Consider the following 22,327-nt stretch of genomic DNA (forward strand, 5'->3'; position numbering starts at 1 on the left):
AGAAAATGTGACATGTATCTATATAATGGAGTATTTGTCAGCCATAAATATGAGTGAACTCTCATTATTTGCAGCAGATAGATGAAACTGGAGGACATTATGTTAAGTGAAATAAAACAGACTCAGAAAACATGAAGACCTGCATGTTCTCTCGCATATGTGGGAAATGTTGACTTGAGAGTAGAATAGTGATTGCTAGAGATTGAGAAGTGAGGGGCAGAGTAGGAAAAGTGTGGTTAGATTGGATTAATGCATGCTGTATGCATGTATGGAAATATTGCACCAAACCCCATTAACATATACAATTGTTAATAAAAAAATTAAGCAAGGTGAAAATAATTAACAATAATGCATTTTATATCACAAACCAATTAAGAAGAGAGGATCTTTTTTTTGAGACATGGTCTACCTATATAGGCCAGGCTGGTGGTAAACTCACTATTCTCCTGTCCCCACCTTCCAAGTGCTATGATTACAGACCTACACCACCATGCGTAGCTAGAAGAAAAGATTTTGAACTCACCCACCATAAAGAAATGATGGAAATTTAAGGTGATGAGTATGCTAACTACCCTGAGTTGATCATTATCCAGATGAATCAGAACACCACACTGTACCTCATAAATATGCACAAATATTGTGCAATTAAGTAATTTTAAAAACAATCTAAAAATGTGAGATATATGAACAATGAAACAGTACTTGGCCTTTAAAAGTAGGAAAATTCTGATAACATGAAACAACGTGGATGAAATAGAAGACATTGTTTAGTGAAATAAGACAGACACAAATAGATGAAGAGTGTATCTTTCCACTTATGTAAGGTGCTCATATCAGTCAAATCCATTAAGACAAAGCACAACAGTGGTTACTAGCTGCTAGGAGGGAGCAAAGAATGGAAAGTTATTGTTTAATGGATATGGAGTTTTAGCTTGGGATGAAAAGAAATTCTGGAGATGGATTGTGTCTTGGTTGTACAACAGTGTAAATGTACTTAATGGAGTTTAACTGTATACTTAAAATGGTAACTTTTATGTTATGTATATTTTACCACAAACAGAAAGTAGTAAGATTATAGTTGTCATGTGCATTTCTGTATTTTCTAATCTTTTTTTTACAATGAGCAAGTTTTTCATTTATTATCAGGAAACATTTTTAAATTGTCATTCCTTGCAGAATGCAGATCTGGGAAGGGTGGGGCACAAGATGTTTTTAAAAAAATGATAATTATTCTAAAAATTTATATTCTGTGCCAGATAACACATACAAGTATAAACATAGAAAGATACATGGTAAGAAAGGTTTTCTTAGAGACAGATTAGTATATATTGGTGAAACTGACTCATCTTCATGTACAACGAGGCATGTGAATAGCACACTTGTGAACTTGCAATTATTTTGAAAGACCTAAAGAGACTGTTTTGCATCCTAAAATCACAGAAGCATTGTACTAGGAATTTTAATGTGGATAAACCCTCTTGTAGCATTTTTCTAACATAAAAGAAACAATCTGGAAGAGTAAAAATTAGAAGACCTAAGTAGCCTCTGTGAGGCTTAGACAGTACAGTCAACTTCTCTAGACTGGTTTCCTCATTTATAAAATGAAGGTTGATGTTGATAAGATGTAACATCACTTCCTGAGGTTTCATGGCGCTTCAAAAAGCTTAAAATAGCCACAGAATTATTAAAATTGCTTCATAAACTCTAAAGGCTATTTGTTCTGTTTTATATTAATTAATTCATGTTCTATCTGCCAATATTATGTTGCAATTTGATATAGTAATAGTATTTTAAAATGTGAACAATTCAAGAAATTCCAATGGAGTATTATGGTAGCCCCTTTAATCATATGGAAATTGAGTATGTTAGCTAAAAATTCACAATATTTGTAAAGTTGAGCTATTTGGAACTTGGATGCTCTAAAATTTTATTTAACAAGACTGGCCACTGTCAGAATGGTGGAGGGGCATTTATCTTTGATGCCCTCTTACTCTGATTCCATTCACGTTCCCTAACTCTGTTCACTCCATATCCATCACTGGAAAAATATCACTTTACGTATTGCTTAAGAAAGTTCTCCATGATTCAGTTTGTCTCCCTCCTTTTTCCCTCTCCCTCTCCTGTGCTTCTCACTTCTCTCTCTCTTTTTTTAATCATCTTTATCCTACTGCCTTCATCTCTTTGGGATTACTTCATTCCACTACACTACATTTCTGTCTTCTATGCTTGGGTGGGAATTGGAGAATAAATTAGAGAAGACAGCCCCATAATATGCATCAGGTGCTAGCTATTTGTGGAGCAGCGAGGAAGAGCAATTTAAACTTGGCCTGGCTTCTCTGTTGGGCTAGACAAAGGAGAAAAGTAAAATCCATATGCTTTTTAGTTGCTAAAAAAAGCTTTTAATTGCTAAAAAAAAAAAACAAAACTTCTTTCTCTTTACCCCACTGTTCCTACAACAGAAGCAAAGATATACAAAGAAAGGAATAAGAGAGAAAACAGCAAATGTAAAAAGCAAAAATAATTGATGTTCTTTTTATATTTCCAGTGCTGTAGAGCTGTATCTTTACTCTGTGCATTTTGCAGAATCTTTAATTTATTGAACGAATAAGCCTTATGCTTATTAAATAAATTTTATATACATGGAAGCTAAACATGTCATTTGCATGGCACAAGTTTTCCTTTAAAAGTCCCTTTCATTCTAAATACTTCCCTTTTCTGCTTTGTAAATGGGAGTGATGGGAGTTAGGGAGATGAGTTAAGAGGCAAAGCAATAAGACGAATAAAGGAGAGAAGCGGGAAGCTCTCTTCTCGGTCCAACACAGTGGTAGTAACTTACAGAACCTGTGTCACTTTTGTGACCTATTTTTTTGGGGGTGGGGGGTGATCTATCAGTGGCCATTTCAGGGTTAGCAAAAAGGAGAGGCCAATACTATGGCACAGTGGGAGGGAATTGAGGGGTTTCAGAAAGGTGAGCTTAGTGAACTCCACTCGAAGGCCAAATAGCTTTTGGGCAAGGCTGACTCTGGCTTGAACTCTACAACTTCATTTCTCTGCAACTTCAAGCCTCATGAAGTTATGGAGTCTCTGGTTTCCTTATTCTTGTTATCCCTGGGGCTACTACAGAGCCTGGTCCAATAAATGCAAAGTAAATATTTGTCTAATGGATGGATACTGAAAAGAAGTCAATTTTTATAGTTTTCTATTGGAATTAATGATTTTATTAAGGGGTAGTCCATATTTGTATTTTGCTATTGTATGGTCTCTAACTGATTACATTTAGAATCATAAGAGGCTGTACCCCAAAAGGGCCTTTACGGACCTCTAATCTGACCTCGCAGGACAGATGAGGAAACCAATGTCTAGCCTCCTAAGGACTTATTAAGAGGCAAAAGAGTTAGCAGAAGCTTCTTCACTAAGAGTTCAGGGCTATCATCCTGAAACTCTTTCATTCTATCATATCTTGGAATTTTTTGAAATGATCACAGTAATAAAACGGAGATTTATTTTAAATTTATATGTGGCTGATATAACTTTTGTGTCTATTTTGACATCTTTTTGTGTGTAAGAGCAATGATTGCAACTGAACTTTGTATCAAGTGTCAAACACATGTAACATTATTCATGCATGTAAACATGATCAAAATAATTCTGATTTAAATACACAAGCAGAGGAAGCTGTAACAAACAATGGTGACTAGTTTAAGAGAAAATAAGAGCCAAGCAATTTTATATCTTTGATAATGATCATGAGTGGTTTCTTTTGCTCTGAGTTTACACTGCAAATTATAGGAAATGACTCAAATCACAGATAATATCAAAGTAGAAACAGAACAAGAAGGAAGCTAAATAAGAAAATGCTATACCTCAGAGAATGCTATATACTTTCAATCATGTTTTAAAAGTTTCCTATGAAGAACTTGCATGAGAAGCTACCAGTGTGTTTCAGTGTTAACCATGAAAACTGCATTTGCTCATATAATCTTCTTGAGTTATCAGCACAGTGGAAATGACTTTTTAAATTTATTAAAGGTTTACATGTTGACATACATTTCATGAGATAAAACATTGGAGTCTTTTAAAAGTAAGTTTCTAAGTGTAAGAATGGTATTTAAAAGACATGCATTCCACATAAAATATTCTTAACATGGAATGAGTTTAATATTTTTGCTTTTCCATGACAATTTATTTAAGGAGCACACTATTCTTATGAATGAGATGAAATATTGAAATAACTTCTTAAGTCAAATTTCTATGACAAAAAATGTATTGGTTACATTTTTATATATTGTATGATACATATATAACGAAATACCTACAATGTACAGACGTGTTATATGCTATATAAATTCATATTTACATATTATTGCATATTGCCAAATACAGACAAAACAATCAAAGCCCCAAGGAATGAAAGTGACACAATAGGTAAAACCAAATTAACCATTGCAGCTTAGAATAAATGTATAGACCTTTCCAAGAACTTAAAATCATAGTTTTTGTAATAATAGTCAAGCTTCATTATTCATGATTCTATTTTTGTATGTGGTTTGTTTATTTCTTTGCTTGTTTGGCAGTACTAGGGTGGGGTTTGAACTCATGCTTGACGCTCTACCACTTGAGTACACCTCCAGACCATGATTCCATCTTTGTGAATTTGCCTACTCACTAAAATTTACTTGTAACTTATGTTAGTCAACTTTTCATGACTATAATAAATACCTGAGATAATCAACTTATAAAAAGCAGTTTTAGAGGTTTCAGTCCATGGTTGGTTGGCCTCATTGCTTTGAGTCTGTAGCACAACATGGCTGGAAAGCAGAAGAAGAAGAGTTTGGGGTCCACCATCCTCTTCAAGGGCCTAACTGTCAACAAGTGAAGACCCCTGGGTAGGCTTCACATTTTAAAGGTCCCACAACCTCCTAGTAGGGCCACTCTGTAGACCAAGCATTTAACACATGGGCCTCGGGGACATCCTAGATCCAAACTGTAACACAACCCTAAAAGTCAAAGAAGCCAAAGAAGGCCATGCTGTGCCTTGTTTAAGTTCTCAGACTGTAAGCAAGTTATCTTTTCTGCATCTATTTAGTACCATATTTTTCACATTTCCATGGGCTTTGTTGGTGATTTCAGTGTTTAACATGGTCCCTGAGCATAGTTCTAAAGTGCTGTGGCGCGTTCTAAAGCAGAAGAAGGTTTTGATGTGCCTTATGGAGAAAAGATGATTGTTAGATAAGGTTTCTTCAGGCATGAATTATAGTTCTGTTGGCTACGAGTCCCCATTAATGAATCCATAATACGTATCGTATAAGGTATCTCTAAAAAGAAACACTTAAAACAAGGCTATGTACTGGTTGGTTGACAAAAATTATGGAACAAGAAGCTTGCAAAAACCTAACCCTGGAAGCACTGCTTCAATATTTACTAATTCAGTATTTGTGATGACTTTATTGAAGGTAACTACCAAAAAGAAGAGATGAAGATAACAGGCCAAAATTTGATTTTCCTAATTTCTTTAATCTTATTGTTTGTCCTGTTTCAGGAATATAAAAGGAAACTACGATCAATCTCCAATATATGAAATAAAAATATATTTTTTCTCAATATTGGTTATATGAAATTTTTTAACTCTCTAGAAATTTAGAGATATGACAGCAAAATTAGGCGCCGTATCTCAAGAATCTCTTGGATCCTCCATGACCCCTGGCTTGGTATATGGAGCACATAAGAAGATAATGTGTAGATAATGACTAATGGATATCCCAAGACTCCTATGGAATATTCTAATTCCATAAAATTCTAACCTGAGATGCTCTGGACACCCAACCAAAGCCCTGGGTCATAACCACAGCTGAAGACTACATATGTCCTGTAGTCTCATTTACAGTAGATCTTTGGGCATTTTCTGCCTTATACTTCAGCATGTCCAGAAGCCTTAAGGATTTCATAGAATGGTCTTTCATGACAGGTTCATACTGGAGAAATTTCTATTCTGAATGTGACACAATTTCCCCCATAATATGACAGTGAGGGACTTATAAGACAAAACAAAGAACCTAATGAAATGAGGCAATTCTTGATCTCAATACCAGTGGCTAAACTTGGGCTTTTTTTTTTCTTTCTTTCTTTCTTTTTGCAGTGCTGGGGATCTACCTAGGGCGTACTATGCAAAAGCACTCTACCACTGAGCCATAGCCCCAGTTCTCCAAAATTTTATTTAAGGGTGTTTTCATGAACTTTATAATGAATAAGATTGTGATGCATATTAAAGTAAGTATTATTTATTACTGCCATTTCAATAGTAGTTTTACCACTGAATATTTTCACTTTCTTATCAAAAACACTCCCTAAAGAATAATCAAGAGCCCCTGAAGTTAATAAATGAAAGCAAAAAATATATTGAATTAATAAGTATCAATGATAGGACCTCAGAATAATAAATCATTTTTATTGGATTTGCTTACTTCCTTTGGTACAATAGAAACATAATATATTCCCTTAAAGAAAACTATATTGAGGAAACTTTAACTTAGGAATCTGATTCAGGTATGGAAAATGCAACTCCTTTCTTAAATATATTTTGTATATAAAAAAGAAGTCTGAATATATTGTGAATGTAGAATAATAATTTTCATATGTGTCTTATAAAAACAAATCTTACTACTTTAAAAGCCCAGGAACAGGGTATAGTGGTGCATGCATGTAATCGTAGCTGCTGAAAGGCTTAGGTAGGAGGATTTTGATTTGAGGCCTGCCGTGGACTCTATCTGAAAGATAAGCAAAAGAGGGCTGGCTGGTGGAGTGGCTCAAGTGGTAGAGCTCCTGACTAACAAGTTTGAGGCACTGAGTTCAAACTCCAGTACCACAAAAAGCCAAAACAAAAACAAACACAAAAAAATTCTGTGTATTGCTGTTCAGTAGTTTTTTAGATTTGAAAAGCACATATGTGAATATGTAGTGCTGAGGTGAGGTAGATTTGGGGTAGAAGGAAGATTCTGACACTGCCATGAGAAGAAGTAGAAGGTACTAGGAGGAGGGCAGGCAGGGCCTGAGAAAATCCAGACATGCTCTCTAGCAAGAGAGAGGAGGCAGAAGGTTAAGGGCAGAGGGCGGGAACCCCACAGAAGTTGAGGACAAGGAAGTCAGCACTTCAGATTTTGCTTGCCTCCTCTCCCTGAAACCCTCTTTCCTGTTTCTCATCTTATTTCTTTGACCAACCTTTTGGTTTCTGTGGATCCAAATTGACATCCATGTGGATCCTGTGCCCATCTCCGTATCCAGATGTCCAACTACTTGCTAGACATTTCTATTTGGTGACTTGTCGAAACTCAAAATTGTACTGTCTCCAGCCATTCTACTGCCACTGCTGTGACAGCACTTAGATACAGTCAGAGTCCCACTTCCAAGTTTTCCTGCCAACCCCCTCTCCTGCCTTTCTCCTCACTTGTCCTGTGGCTTTTAAACCACCTAGCACAACTGTCTGCCTCCCCTTTCCCCTCGGTTCCTGCCCCACACTAACACCTCTCACCCACAACACATTTCCCACTGTTTCCCAGCAGGAGATTCATTACTAAAAATGATCCTGGAGGGGGAAAAAGATTCTATTTCCTTGTTTTAAAAATCTTCTGGCATTCCCAAATGATCTACACATTGATTTAAACACCAGGCTTTCTACAACATGGCTCCAATATGTCTTCCCACTATTAGCTTTCCCTTCCATGTGTCATGCGGTGTAGGAGAAAAGATAGGAACTTTGGAGTCAGACCTAGGTTCAAATCTCAGCTCTGTCTCTCGGAAACTGTAAAACTATAGGTAAGTCATTCATTGCTTTGAGCCCTCTGTCCACTGCAAGTGCAGGTCGGAATTGTAGGGATGGGAAGGATGCAGTGAGACAGTATTTGTGAAAACATCTTGCACTGTCGTAGCACAACACTCACTATGTGGGTGTCAGCGTCAATGAAACTGATTAATAAAGCAGTTTTCTACGTTCATTTGTGGAATTGTCAGCAGAGCCTGAAAGAGACAAGAACCACTTCCCAAAGGACATCCCAGCTTTTTAGGTGGAACTATGCCATTAGCCCTTGGCCACGTGGAGTGTGTAGGGTCCAAAACCCAGCATCAGTGTTTAGAGAAAGCACTGACTCAAACAGATGAACCAAAAGCCCAATCCAAGAGTCAGAAATCTGTACTTTTGTTAGTTTTTGAAACTTTTGAAAGTGCTTAGTTTAAGATTTCATTTGAAAGTTCAACATGAAGAAAACACCAGGTCCTCAAAACTCCTCTTTCTAAGAAGGGAAAAGGGATTTTTGTCTGACTTGCTCATTAGTGTAGGCCAAGTGCTCTGGATGGTGTCTCCCATGTTGAGAGAGCATAATTAAAAGGTGACGAACAATAAATGAATGAGTGACACGGCAGCATACATCTTCTCTACCCTCTAGCGCCGTGCTGAGCATCCTAAATAAATACTTAACCTAAGTATGAGATTTATACCCTGGCTTCTCAAGATATTTAATAATTACCAGAATCTAAACATCATTCCCATATCCCATATATTTCTACTTTGTAGTTCACATGTATGTTATCATTCTCTCTCTTTTTTTTTATTTTATTATTCATATGTGCATTCAAGGCTTGGTTCATTTCTCCCCCCTGCCCCCAGCCCCTCCCTTACCACCCACTCCGCCCCCTCCCTCTCCCCCCCCACCCCCTCAATACCCGGCAGAAATTAAAAATTATCTAGTCATTAATATCTCTCCTTGCGATAGCAGAGTGTCACAGCTTGAAAGTGAGCGAGGACACTGAAATGAAAGGACATATTATTAGCTGGAGTTAAAAAGGTTTGTCAAAAATTACTTTGAATACGTTGAATAGAATGAAGAAAAACATTCAACTTTTTAAAAAGCTGGAAGAAGATGGAGGACAATGAGGCATAGTGTGTGTAGAACATGTTTGACAAATTTGTTTAAACACTGCATTTTTTTCCTTAAGCACTCAACGTTTGTGTAACTAATTCCTGTATGAACAAAGAACAGCCAAATCCCTCCTCCACCATACAGGAATGAAGTTAGCAACCTTCACATCCAGCTGGAGGTGGGTACAGGGTTGGTGTCCCTGCCCCACAGTGTTCAGCAGCAAATACAACCCTGAAAGAAAAAAGCAAGGCTGACATATTTCCAGAACATGAAGTGCATAGTGGGGTTAGAATGAAGGGGGAAGAGGATAGAAAAGTTGTAGGAAATCAGGTTAGAGAAATAAATATAAAATAGATTACAGAGTGCATTATCTTAGTTCATAAAGAATTTGGAGTTTTATCTGTCAGTTGTGTTGAAATCATGTTTAAAGCAATAAAATCATTCAGTAAGAAATCTTACGAGATGCCAGACAACATGCAAAACAAATTTAAGAGAGGTGGATTTGCTAACTGAAGTTGTTCCCCTTTCTAATCTCAGCCTCTTAGCAGAAAAGTTTGAAAACTACTGTGGTGAGTGCTGACACATTTTGGACAAGGTGACATACCAAGTGGCCTACAGAGAACTGGGGGAACCCAACATGGAGGCAGAAAGCAGACTCTGACTGCCAGGGCTGCAGGTGGAGAAGGGGTTAGAAGAGCCACAGCAACACTTAGAAAATTCATATTTGAGCCCTGTGAAGATGACAGTGCAGTTTCACAAATGGTGAAGGGTAAGGGAGGCAGCTCCTGGTTTTGATGAAAGTCAACGAGATATATTTTTAATGCGTTTTAGGCGTTTAGGAAATTATATACAAGATGCTACGTATGTCCAAAGAGGAGAAAGCACTATATGACTCTACCAGTTTTCCTTCCCTTTTCAAACAGATGGAACAAAAGTCATTGCAGAACTCAGAAAGCTACACTTGGTTCTCTCTAGAAACGTTGAAGAGTGCTTAAGATCTCATTAGAAAGTCCAACACTGAAGAAAATAAACGGTCCCTCAACACTCCCATTCTGGTAAGGAAATATAGCCCCATTTCCACTGTGATCACATTTCTGTCCCTCAGTTTTGACAATTTGCACAGACACCAGTCTTTTACGATATTCCAAACCCCCACTCTCCCCATGGAGTTAGGTATAACGAAATGGTTTATCTCAAGCCTAAGTAGAACAGATTATTTTTTGAAATAAAAGACTTTTCTTGTGCTGTGTAAGTCATGAGATAAACGAGTATCTCGTGAACGTGAGTCTTGGTGACCGTGCACGCGACGGCACGCGGCAATTGTGACCATAATGACCGAGCGTGGAGCGCTCGGGGCGGACGTCCCCTCTTCCTGTGCGTTTCTGGAACTTGTGATGCAAACGCTCCCGCCCTGTTCTGGGAACCCAGACAGACGGACTCGGGCAGCTGCGGTATTAAAGCGCTCGCGCTACACTGCGCCCTGCGCCACCGTCACCGCCACCGCAGTCGCCAGCGCCAGCGCAGGGATGAAGCTGCCAGAGTGGTACTGGCTGAGCTCAGCGGTCCTCGCGGCTTACGGATTCTTGGTGGTGGCAAATAATGACACCGAGGAAATCCAAGACGACGAAAGGGCAAAGGCCACCTGCCCCATGCGACTGGAGAGCAGTGGCAAGTGCAGCGAGGCCGGCGGGTGCCCCTACCAGGTGAGCCTGCCCCCGCTGACCGTCCAGCTCCCGCAGGCGTTCGGCAGGATGGAGGAGGTGCTCAAAGAAGTCCAGAACCTCAAGGAGATGGTAAACAACCTCAGGAAAGCGTGCCAAGACTGCAAGTTACAGGCGGACGACAACCGAGAGCCAGGCAGGAATGGCCTGCGGTTCCCGGGCACCGGCGCCGCGGGAGAGGCCGGCGACAACAGAGTGGAGGAACTGGAGAGCGAGGTGAGCCGGCTGTCCTCGGAACTGAAGAACGCCAAGGACGAGCTCCATGTGCTGCACGGGCGCCTGGACAGCCTCAGCCTCCCGAACATGAACAGCATCGAGAACTACGTGGACAGCAAAGTGGCAAACCTGACGTTTGTTGTCAACAGCTTGGACGGCAAATGTTCATCCAAGTGTGCCAGCCAGGAGCAAATCCAGTCCCGGCCCGGTATGTGTGAGAATGTTTTCTTATCATTTGTTCCTGGATGTTATATAGCTAGGCAGAATTACTAAGTATTAGTCCCAGGTGATAAATTGACTAGGTGAAGGATTAAATAAATAAGACTTCTATATTCTTTAAGGTAATGCAGAAAAAAGCAAATATCTTCTCAATAGGTCATATATGACCTATCCCAGAATTGATATATGACATATACGATACAAAATTAAAAAGTCATCCTCAACTCTGAATCCACTAGAAAGTACTTTCAATTTCAAGCTCTTATTTGCTAATACTGGACCTACACCCCAGCAGAAGCAGAGAGAATTTCTTAATTGCTTAGTGCATTTAGTCAATCTATCTTTTTACCCAAGTGTTTGAAAACATGAGCAGTATTTGCGATTGTGTGTTGTTTGTTAGAAATCAGTTTTCCTTGTGGTTGGCTGACTGCCACTTCTCATGTAGCCACAAGTGGTCTTTGAAGTTTTAGAAAACAATGGGTTCTTCACAATCTCAAATATCTAGTGAAAATAGATTATATAGATGGAATAAAAGCAGCTTTACATGTGTGTGAAACTTTTTGCTTTGAGACCTAGTGTCACAAAAATGATTTAAGTGGAGAATTTTGGCATGTGCCTAAGGGAAGGAATACATTTTTATTTCATTCTCTTATAAAAATAGGACCCATTCTCACCATCCACCTTACTTAACTGTAGCAAATGTGAAGGAGCACACACCCATCTGCCTACTGTGCACATGAACTAATGGCTCCCCTAGTGTGAACTCCTGGGACCACTGCTGCTTGTGGTCTTTTTACACTTTGGAGAGTCATCTCTGCATTAGGACATCTGCTTCTCATGAGTGTGAGGCTGAAGGACAATGGTAGAGGTCACTTTTCATTTGGACCAGATACCTCAGGCATATTCCATCCACAGGGGACCTGATCATGGAGGTTGGCTATGGTTTCAAGCACCACTGCTGCTGATACCCCTGGCAGCCTGGATTTAAATAGAACCTGTACATGGCAAGGCAGATGTTCATGTCCTAGGTGATAACACTGGTTGCACATTAGATATGACACTGCATGCCAAGTTAAAAATGGTATGGAAAAGATTCTACTGTTCACTTTTCTCATAAAAGTTTTTCTTTCTTCCTAAAGTTCTAGGAAAATATCCGAATATTCTGAATCCTAAATACACATGAATATGGAGGGTGTGGTGGCACTTGTGCCTGTAATCTCAACTACTTGGGAGGTAGAGGCAGGAGGAACATGAGTTTGAGGCCAAACCTGACAAAATTAGTGTGAGTCAATCTCAAAAAAACTAAAAGGGCTCAAGTGTAGAGTGCTTACTGCAAGCACAATGCCCTGGGTTCAATCTCCAGTACTGCAAAATAAAAATAAATAAATAACCCACATAATAGATTTTTGTGCCTTACAGTATCATATGTTAACTCATCTGCCACAACTTCTTAATAAAAATTATCTGGGAGTAAATAGCTGTCTTTGATTTCTCTCAAACCCCATTACCTGAGTACACTTATCCTGAACGTAATCCCCTGTAGTTTCTCTGTAGAAATGAAACACATGAAATATGGCTGACTGTACTTTCCTAGATAAGAAATTCAGAATAATGTTGTACATTATTGAAAAAAGATATGTTTTTAACTTGAGCTTTTTTATAGAGTTGTTAAGTAACATAAAGTAATTTGAGGAATGCTATGTTAGAACTGATGCATGATTTGGAACGTCTTCTGTAAAACTTCCTGACAGTACCCACAGTGCAGTTCTAAGAGAGTTGGAATCATGTGAATTTTAGGACAGAGGAATGCGATGGTGATGAGAATAAGCTTTGCTACCAGGCAGATCTGAATTTGTGACCTACCTCTGTCACTTAGTGTTTGTGTGAACCTGGGCCAGCCACTGACCCTCTTTTGGCTTAATAGCCTCACCAGCAAGCTGGCAATAATTCCTACATCACAAGGCTGATGTGCAGATGAAACAGGAAAATGTTATCAATGTTTGGTAGAGTGCCTGGAACATAGAAGCCCTCATTAAATATTACTTTTCCTTATTCTTTATTGTTAATATTCTCACCATTATTATCAACCAAAAATATAACTATAACACCAGGTTCTTATTCTGAGGCCTTAACGAGCACTTGCCAACCAGGTTCAGGAAAGTTTAGCAGAGCAAGGTTTCATTATTGCCATTAATTACCAAATGGCTTTTGTGTATATAAAGAATTCTTCAGCTACATGGTTTTTATTAACAAAACCCAATGCCTTTCTTTTCTTTTCCCTTCAGTTCAACATCTGATATATAAAGATTGCTCTGACTACTATGTAATAGGCAAAAGAAGCAGTGAGATCTACAGAGTTACACCTGATCCCAAAAATAGTAGCTTTGAGGTATACTGTGACATGGAGACCATGGGGGGAGGCTGGACAGTGCTGCAGGCTCGTCTGGATGGAAGCACCAATTTCACCAGACCATGGCAGGACTACAAAGCAGGCTTTGGAAACCTCCGACGAGAATTTTGGCTGGGAAATGATAAGATTCATCTTCTGACCAAGAGTAAGGAAATGATTCTGAGAATAGATCTTGAAGATTTTAATGGTGTCAAACTATATGCCTTGTACAATCAGTTTTATGTGGCTAACGAGTTTCTCAAATACCGCTTACATGTTGGGCACTACAATGGCACCGCTGGAGATGCCTTACGTTTCAATAAACACTACAACCACGATCTGAAGTTTTTTTCTACCCCAGATAGAGACAATGACCGCTATCCCTCCGGGAACTGTGGACGATACTACAGTTCAGGCTGGTGGTTCGATGCATGTCTATCTGCAAACTTGAATGGCAAATATTACCATCAAAAATATAAAGGTGTCCGTAATGGGATTTTCTGGGGCACATGGCCTGGTATGAGTGAGGCACAACCTAATGGCTACAAGTCCTCCCTCAAAGAGGCCAAAATGATGATTAGACCTAAGCACTTCAAGCCCTAAGTCATTAGTGCCATTTCCTCAGGCCTTCAGTATCTAGTAGGGCAATGAATTCCTTCAGCACTGTGGAATACGCCTTATGTCCTGTCTCTTTCCCATGGCTGAAATATTATCTCTGAGTAGTAGGTTCTTATGCTACACAACTTTTGAAAGAAAGCTGAAAAATATTCACTTTTTTAAGACACATTAGTTGCTGACATTTCAAGGTATGCATACAGCAATAGGAAATATTGTGAATTATACATTATATTTGTAATCCTCTTAATTTCTCTTAATTGAAAAGTTAACATGTGTATTACTTTCAACAGTTTTAAAATCAATTGATTATTCAGCAAGCTAGATTCTACACAAGCATTCTCTGTCTTTGGACTAAACTTGCACATTTGAAAATATATAACTCTCTGAAGTCTATAAGTAGTTATTTGTGTATCTGTCTCTAAATACTGTAATCTTCATTCTGAGAGAATCTTACTCAATTTATTGCATTTACTTTGGGTCAAAAAGATTTTACAGCATTTTAATTCCCAAATGGAAAAAATACGTATAATTAAACCTATTCGTGTAATTTTTAAGAAATGTAAAATTTGCATTAAAGCTGGGCGTGGTGTTCATGCTTGTAATCCAGCGTGTGGAGGCTAAGGCAGAAGGATAATGAGTTTGAAGTCAGCCTGGGCTACATAGTGAAAGCTTATCTCAAAAAATTTCTTAAAATGGCCATAAAATTACCTTAAAACGTGGTACCACAATGTCACCTCTAAAACATTAGAAAATAATGTAACCATAATGACCTTGCTATTAAAGGTGATTCACTCACAGTTTGTACATGGTTAGCTGTCTGATAGTAAAAACTGCTTTATCAGAATTGCTCAATGCTGTCCTAGACTACTGGTAGGCTTTCTTTTGGGTGTATAGGGGTGGTGGAGAAAGATGCATTTATTTATACTATGAAAGCCAGTTTTATATCCAAAGCAATAAAAATTATTAAGTGATGCACTTCATAGGAAGCTAAGTTTTCTATAATGAATAAATTTATTTATTAAAAATGTGAAAATTTAAATATTATACATTCAACCCTAACTAGTGGATTACTTATTTTATGATCATAATTTCAAAGATATGTGTTTTTTTTTTTTAGCCAAATGAAAGAACCTGGAAATTTTATAATTCATTAGTTCTGGAATGCTAAGTATCATATTTAAAAAGGTTCTAAAAATGATGTGTTTAATTTCATCACTGTACAAAGGGATCATATCAGTGATAACAGCAGTATTGTGCTGCACACTTAAAAATGCCCCAGTAAAATTTGAAGTAATTCACTGTTCTACATGCCAGTCAAAGCAACAGATTTGATATTTAATTTCTAGTGTTTATTCCAAGCATACTAACCAAGTTTTCATCTTTGCCCATTTTTTGAAAATGATAAAGGAGGACAGTTGTTTAAAAGACTATAACAAGATATTCTTTTAAAAATATAGAATGCAAAGTTTTCAGGTAAATATAATGAAAATTAAGTTCTCATGAATACTATAAAACATTAGCGCAAGATAAACGTATGCAGAATTACATAATGACTTAAATGTAAAATAGTATAGATTTTGAAGGCTGTATACCACTCAGTGGGATACTAAATGAAATGTTATAAATGATACAATTTCTCTTTTGTGCTTTTTTTAAAAAGAAGCTAATATTTGGATATTATATAGTATATTTGTTTCAGATAAGAGCATTTTCATGTAGCATAGGAAATCATTAAAATATGTATAAGTTTAAATTTCTGTGATAAAAATGGACTTATCACAAATAGAGTTCTTAAAAGATATATGCTCATTGATTTTTATGGGTACTAGATACCACTTAAGGGTAATTTGGCAAATAAAAATTAATCCACATAAATATCTTCACACATTATTTTAAAGAATCAAAATGTTATTTTCTATTATACTTTTATGACATTTTTCTAATAAATTCTATAGCACAGAAATTTCTCTTGGGAATCATTGTATGTCATTCATTGTAGTTTTTGATAATCTTCAACATGTTGATAGAAATAGATTATATCTGAGAGAGTCCTTTGTCCTAACCTCACTATTCACTGGTACTTGCTCATGTTCATAAATGTAGAGGATTTACAAGCATTTTTTTGAGTCTTGTCTTGGTCTCATTTTGCTAGTGAATATTTACCTTAATTAAAACCTTATTTCTGAATATTATCATTCTTTAAAAATGTTGACTGAAACTAATCCTTGGAAATTCTGAGTGGAGTTGATTTATCTATCACTGAGGAGGGAAAAATGACATGTTACTGATAAGCAAGAAGACTCCAAGTGGGTTAAAGGCACATGCAGCCAACCAGAGTTGAAGTGTACAAAGCATAAGAAATATCTGAGCAACAAAATTTTTTTGTCCTTATTTTTGAGTAGCTCTCCAAGGAAAGACTTTGAAGGTCAAGGGGAAGGGTACCATTCCAATAAGCTCCTGTTTAAAATCTTTTATGTGTAATTAGGGTTATGTTTCTGTCTTTTTAAAACCTTATAAAATTAAAGATTTAACCTTCATATCTGTTTGTTCTTCAATGTGGAAATATTAATTATTGTTTATAAAATAACGTTTATACATTTACTCTTGTGTGAAAAGTTATGATTACTGTTTCCTTAATAGGAAGACAGAGGCAAATAGAGGAACACCATTATCTTATTTCCTTTTAGAATACTGTTAACACATTTGCAACACAAAATTTTCATTTTCCTTTGGGGCATTCAACTCCATCACCTTTTCTATCACTAATATTGCTGATCCAGTTCAATCCTTAGCATATGAAAAGTCTTCCTAATAGTAGCCAGTACCTCTAGTTTTAACCTATTCCAGTTCATCTTCCATACATCTGAGGAATTACCCAGAAATATAATTCTGACATTTTACAGTCCTGCTTAAAACTTTCAACAACTCCTCACTCCTGTAAAATAAAATCCAGCAAACCAGCCCTTCATGAACTGCATGATTCACTCATTTCGTATTGAATGCCTGTTGTAGTGCTTGAACAAACCATGCTCTCATCTTTTCATTACTTTGCATGCATTGTTCCTTTGGTCTAGGTAGAATGTCATTCTCAACCCTCATTGGGTTTTGTCTTATTACCCATGATTAAAAACAGGGACTCAGGAGCCAGACTTCCCAGGTTTGAATTGCAGCTACACCATTTGTAAGGTGTATGATCATGGGCAAATCACTTAATGGCTTTTGATTATAAAATAGGGATAGTAGACTCTGCTTGGTAGACTTATTGGGAGGATTAAATGAGGTAACATATATAAAGCACCTAGAACATACATTTATTTTATTTTATTATCATCCTGAATAGTTGTCTCTTCTGGGCAGTCTTCTGATAACTGGGCTCTGTTCCTGTCCTCTTTGATGCTCTAGCACCCTGTATATTCCTTCTTATACATTCAGTGATTGTCTAGGTTCTACCCTAAAATCAGTGTGTTTGAGTAGGAGTAAAGGAAGGTTAAAGCAGGGGTGCTATTACTCAAAGTGGTTAACAATTTCTTGCCATTGAAGAAGAGCTGTAGTTTAAAGAAGCCAGCATTGGAATTGGGAAAGGAGTGGGTCTGTCACATCTGAGGATTTGAGAGGTTGAATGCAGGTGAGGTGCTATTGAAGCCAGAGGGGCTATGGCTAGACAGGATTACACATACTATGGGAGTAAGTACATAACAGTGGTCAACTTTTAGAAGGGGTACTAGGAATATGCTTTGGAGTGCATGCCACATAGAGGCACTTGACTGTACCAGGCTGAACAGTGACTGTTCCACTTGACTAAAGTTCGTAGGAAAAGGCAGCATTTTTCATACTACCTACACTATAAGTTGAAATGAATTCTATTCATAAAAAAATTCGTGAGTCTTTTAAATTACTGTTAAGACTAACAACCTCTTTTGCAAACCACCTTCAATTCCAATCTCTTCCCTTGTCCCAGAGGTAACAAGCTGAGGTGGCTAAATCCAGGCTCCAATTTCATTCTGTGCATTGCCAAGTTGCAACATCTACTGACTCATAACCTTGCCAGGTCTCTTATGTTTATTAATTGGAAAGAGCGAGAACTGAGAGCAGACTGGATGCACTTGTAGAACTCGAGTACCCTGACTCCACAATGTGACTGAGCCTCTCGTACTGCTTGAAGTGGTCCCTCTCCTAACATATGATGAGGCCCGTTCTGTGTTGAGGTAATGATCTTAATCCTCCTTTAGGGTCCTTCATCCCATTCTTCAGAACCTCCAGATCTGTAATCAGGGCATGCCCTGATATCAAGTACAGAGTCAAATTAGCAGGGAAGACTTTACACAACCTTTCTCTTTTTAATCAACAGAAGGCCAGGGAAGACATGTGTAGACAGATTTTGAGGTTAATTGACTAAGGAAGAAGAAATAGAAATTTGGAAGTCACTGAATTTATTCATGTAGATACTTATCAGAAATTATGGATTCAACAGGCTAGCTTGAGGAGATGTGTTTGGATCCAATAGTTTGTTTGCTTAGTTAACATGAACCTAGATTCAATAGCAGCTCATGAAAATTGAAGTTGAGAAGCCAAAAATGTCTCAAAACTCAAAGACTGCCAGACATGGTGGCTTACAACTCTAATCTCAGCTATTCAGGAGACAGAGGTAGGAGGATTGTGGGTTTGAGGCCAGCCCAGGCAAAGGTGGCAACACCCTGTCTCAAAAGCAAAAGAATTTGGGAAAGGGATCAAGTGGTAGAAGAATTGGCTATCATGTGCCAGGCTCTGGGTTTAATCCCCAGTACTGCAAAAAACAAACAACAAAGCCTCAGATTTCTATGGAGGTAGGAAATCTGAGGTAGAGTTAGCCTTAATTCATTCAACAAATCCTTTTTGCGTGTGTACTATGTGCCAGAAAGCCTTCTAGGAGGCTAAAGATACATTGGTGATCTGCCAGACAAAAATCCTACACTCATAGGGTTTAAATGTTATCAGAGGAGACAACTATATGATGAAATATTAATAATGTATAGTGCAGGGTATGCTAGTTAATATAGGGTGGTTAGGGGAGTCCTTTCTGTGGAGGTAACATTTGAATAGAAACCTAAAGAAAGGAGTGACAGAGTCCAGAGAGTGGTTGGCTTGTTTGAGGGTCAGCCAAGAGGACTATGTGCAAAAAGTAGAGTCTAGGCTGGTGGGGGTATAGGAGAGATCAGAGAGAGCTTGGGGGACTGGGGATGAACAAGAGATGGGTTCTAGATCATCTAGGCCTGGCCAGCCATGGAAAGGATTTACTATTTACTCTGAGTAGAGGGTTTTGAGCAGAGGAGAGACATGATTTCATTCAGTTTAAAAAGGATCCCTTTGTTGCTGATGGAGGCAAGGATGGAGCAAAGATCTCAGTCTGACAGTGCTTCCAACAATTCTGGTGAGCCATGATGACAGCATGTACTTGGGTGATGACAATAAAGAACACCTATTTTGATGGTAGAGCAGATAAAATGTGTGGGTCAAAGGTCAGCAGTGGATAGTAAAAAAACAAACAAAAAGTAGAGTTGTCTCAGAAAACTACAAGATTTTAACCTGAGCTACTTTGAAAGCTGGAACTGCCATGAACTAAAATGAAGAAATCTGCATGGGGAGCCTGTCTGGAAAGTGGGTAAGGAAAAGAATGGGGTGAGCCCTGGAATGAGAAGGTCACAACATTCCAAGTTAAAACACTTGAGACATCCAAGTGGATAGAGGCACGGGGAGGTCAGTCTTAAGTTCAGAGAGGGCATGTTCAGTTCTGAAATACATTTGAGAGTTGCTAGAGGACAGACAGTGTTGAGTCCATGGGCTAGAGATAACCTAGCACGTAAGTATAACGGAGCAAAGACTCTTCTAAGAAGGAGCCCTGTGACAAGCTGACCTTGCAGAAGTTTGAAAGGAGAAGAAACCAGCATCCCACCCACTCTGTGACTTTGTCAGCTGAGAGGTCTCAGGTATGTGTCCTTGTGGACAGGGCAGAGGTACATTCCCACTGGGACACATTGTAAATTATTTTACTTTTGGATTTGCTTTTTCCTTGCTTCTGCCAGCAATACTCTTGTAGAGTTACTGGATGTCTTAGATACTATTATGGTATTAGCAGTGTTCTTTCATCTTAAAAACCACGTGGTATTCCAACAGAACTACACAAATCCAGTTTTGACTTATGAAACCATGTCACAGATGTCACAGTGAGAAAGGGAGGCAGTGGTACTAGAACCTCAGATACTTCCTCTTCCAGAAGATGCCACCTTGTGAGGTTGGGGTGTTGCCACGCAGGACACCACACACACACACACACACACACACACAGGCATATAGCAAAAGAAATATGAACTAGGACAAAAGCAAAAGACTTTGCCACTTGTTAACAGCATACTGTCCAGTTTAAATAATCATTTACGGTCATTGAAAATCATTAGGGTAGTAGTTTGCTATGATTATAAGCATTTAGTTAAGCAGAGGTAGATTTCACTCCCTTTCTTTTTATTTTTAAAGATATTAGTGATCTTCAACTTTGCTTCTTCACAAATACTTTCTAAAAGTTATCTACTTTAGAGGGAACCTAGATTATAGTTCTAATCACTTTCAAAGCACTAACCCTGGAACAGCCATAAATGAGTCCTATGGCCATTTTCCCCAGGTATGCACGGCACACCTTCCTAGGAGCATTTCTGTCTTATCTCTGTTTGCTGTTATTCATGCTGTACAAGGAGGTTGGGCTCTACACTTCCAGGGGGAAAAGCCTCAGTTACTCAGTTATCTACAGATTGCTAATCATTTGTGTATCATTATCCATTTTCAGCTGTCCTGACATTCTTGGCATATTTCCCATGAAATGGGCTGATTTTCCATGGATCAAGTATAAACAGTAAACCTTGGTGTCATCCCTCCTGTGACTTTCTGGGTGAATCTAAAACTCCATTTATATCTCCATTTAAGATGAAACATTTCTTTTTGTATCTTATCTACACAATTATATACTATTTTGACATGAGATATTTTAAAAAGTAATATATTTTCAAGGGTGTTAATGTCTCTATTTAATCTAGTGGTTAAAAATTGTCTTCCTATGGCTAAGTCAAAATTTTTAACAACTTTCACAGAACAGGCAAACAAGTTTTTATGCTGTCTAAACACTGTTTTCCTCCATGGTTACATGGCAAAATTCATGGATGAACACATTCTGCTCAAGTACAAAGCAAATACTTGTAAATACTTTGGAAGCTTCTTTGAAAGATTCTCATGTGACTGCCAAAGTTCTTATTTTCTCTTGTTACATAAAGTAATTCTTACAAAATGTATCACTTACAAATGATTGGTATTGGTAATGGTTACTTTTACAGTTTTTATTCTATATTGAATAAAAAAAAACCTGATTAAGCTGACTATAAGATACCTAAAGAGGCCCTGATGGTTTGAGTAATTACAGAAGTTGGACAGGAAAGACGGATGCCTCACAAACAAGGTTGGTATTTAACAGGCTGAACTGCTAGTGTAGAGGTTTCCTAATGGGGTCCCCAGTGGCCCAATGGTTCTGCAGACATATTTCAGGAATGCCAAAGAAAGCAAGTTTGGGGAAGAAGTCAGGAAAATGTACTATTCCAACTGGAATAGTTCTGCTTTCCTAGATCTTGGGACTCTCTTTAATTTCACTGAAAGAAAATGGTTGGGTTATTTTAAAACTATTTGGTAATTATTGCTTCCCTATCACATATCTCTTGGGACTCAGATGAGAAGATAAACTGGACACACGATGGTTCTAACCTGAAACACTTAAATTGCTGAGAACTTAGGTTGACTTAATGTGGAAAATGCTTTTGGAAACTCAGAAGAAATTTCGCCCTTTAAGTTTGCCTTTTAAAATAGTGATTCTGTAGTGTGATTATTTTAGTGGTACGCTTTACTAATTACCATGTATATACTGACTCTTAAAAATTTTGGTATGGCTATACACAAGACAGTGAGCTAAGTTTGCAAGGAACATCAAGAAGAATACCATCACTTCTTGTTCTCAAAGTTTGGAAATCTACTTTAGATTAACTTAAACAAAAAACACAGGAAAGAAAATAAATGACACAAAATAACTACAACATACTGCAGAGACATTACAGAAACAGAAGCAATCACGTTTTTGTCAGGAAGTGAGATGCTTGGAGAAAAAGGTGGAATCCCAGCTGGCTTTGAAAGATGTGTAGAATTCCGAAGCACAGAAGGCGGGCAGGGGCTGAGTAAAGACACCAACA

General features: G+C 38.0%; 2 protein-coding genes across 6 annotated transcripts in view; one reads left to right on the plus strand and one right to left on the minus strand.

Annotated features, from left to right (window-relative positions):
- Ccdc146 (coiled-coil domain containing 146) overlaps positions 1–22,327 on the minus strand; it is a 130,951-nt gene that overhangs the window by 61,952 nt on the left and 46,672 nt on the right. The gene's annotated exons all lie outside the window — the stretch shown is intronic.
- Positions 10,318–16,673, plus strand: Fgl2 (fibrinogen like 2). The gene is made up of 2 exons (XM_020185971.2): positions 10,318–11,054; positions 13,351–16,673. Exons 1-2 carry the CDS (start codon positions 10,436–10,438, stop codon positions 14,055–14,057), a joined length of 1,326 nt encoding a protein of 441 aa, XP_020041560.1. The 5' UTR covers positions 10,318–10,435; the 3' UTR covers positions 14,058–16,673.

Source organism: Castor canadensis, chromosome 2 (genome assembly GCF_047511655.1).
Source record: "Castor canadensis chromosome 2, mCasCan1.hap1v2, whole genome shotgun sequence".
Lineage (NCBI taxonomy): Eukaryota > Metazoa > Chordata > Mammalia > Rodentia > Castoridae > Castor > Castor canadensis.

Excerpts from the sequence above, each read along its gene's own strand:
- Fgl2 (XM_020185971.2), top strand. The coding sequence starts at position 10,436 with ATGAAGCTGCCAGAGTGGTACTGGCTGAGCTCAGCGGTCCTCGCGGCT. Across the intron at positions 11,055-13,350 it reads GCAAATCCAGTCCCGGCCCG|TTCAACATCTGATATATAAA; the intron begins GTATGTGTGAGA and ends TTTTCCCTTCAG.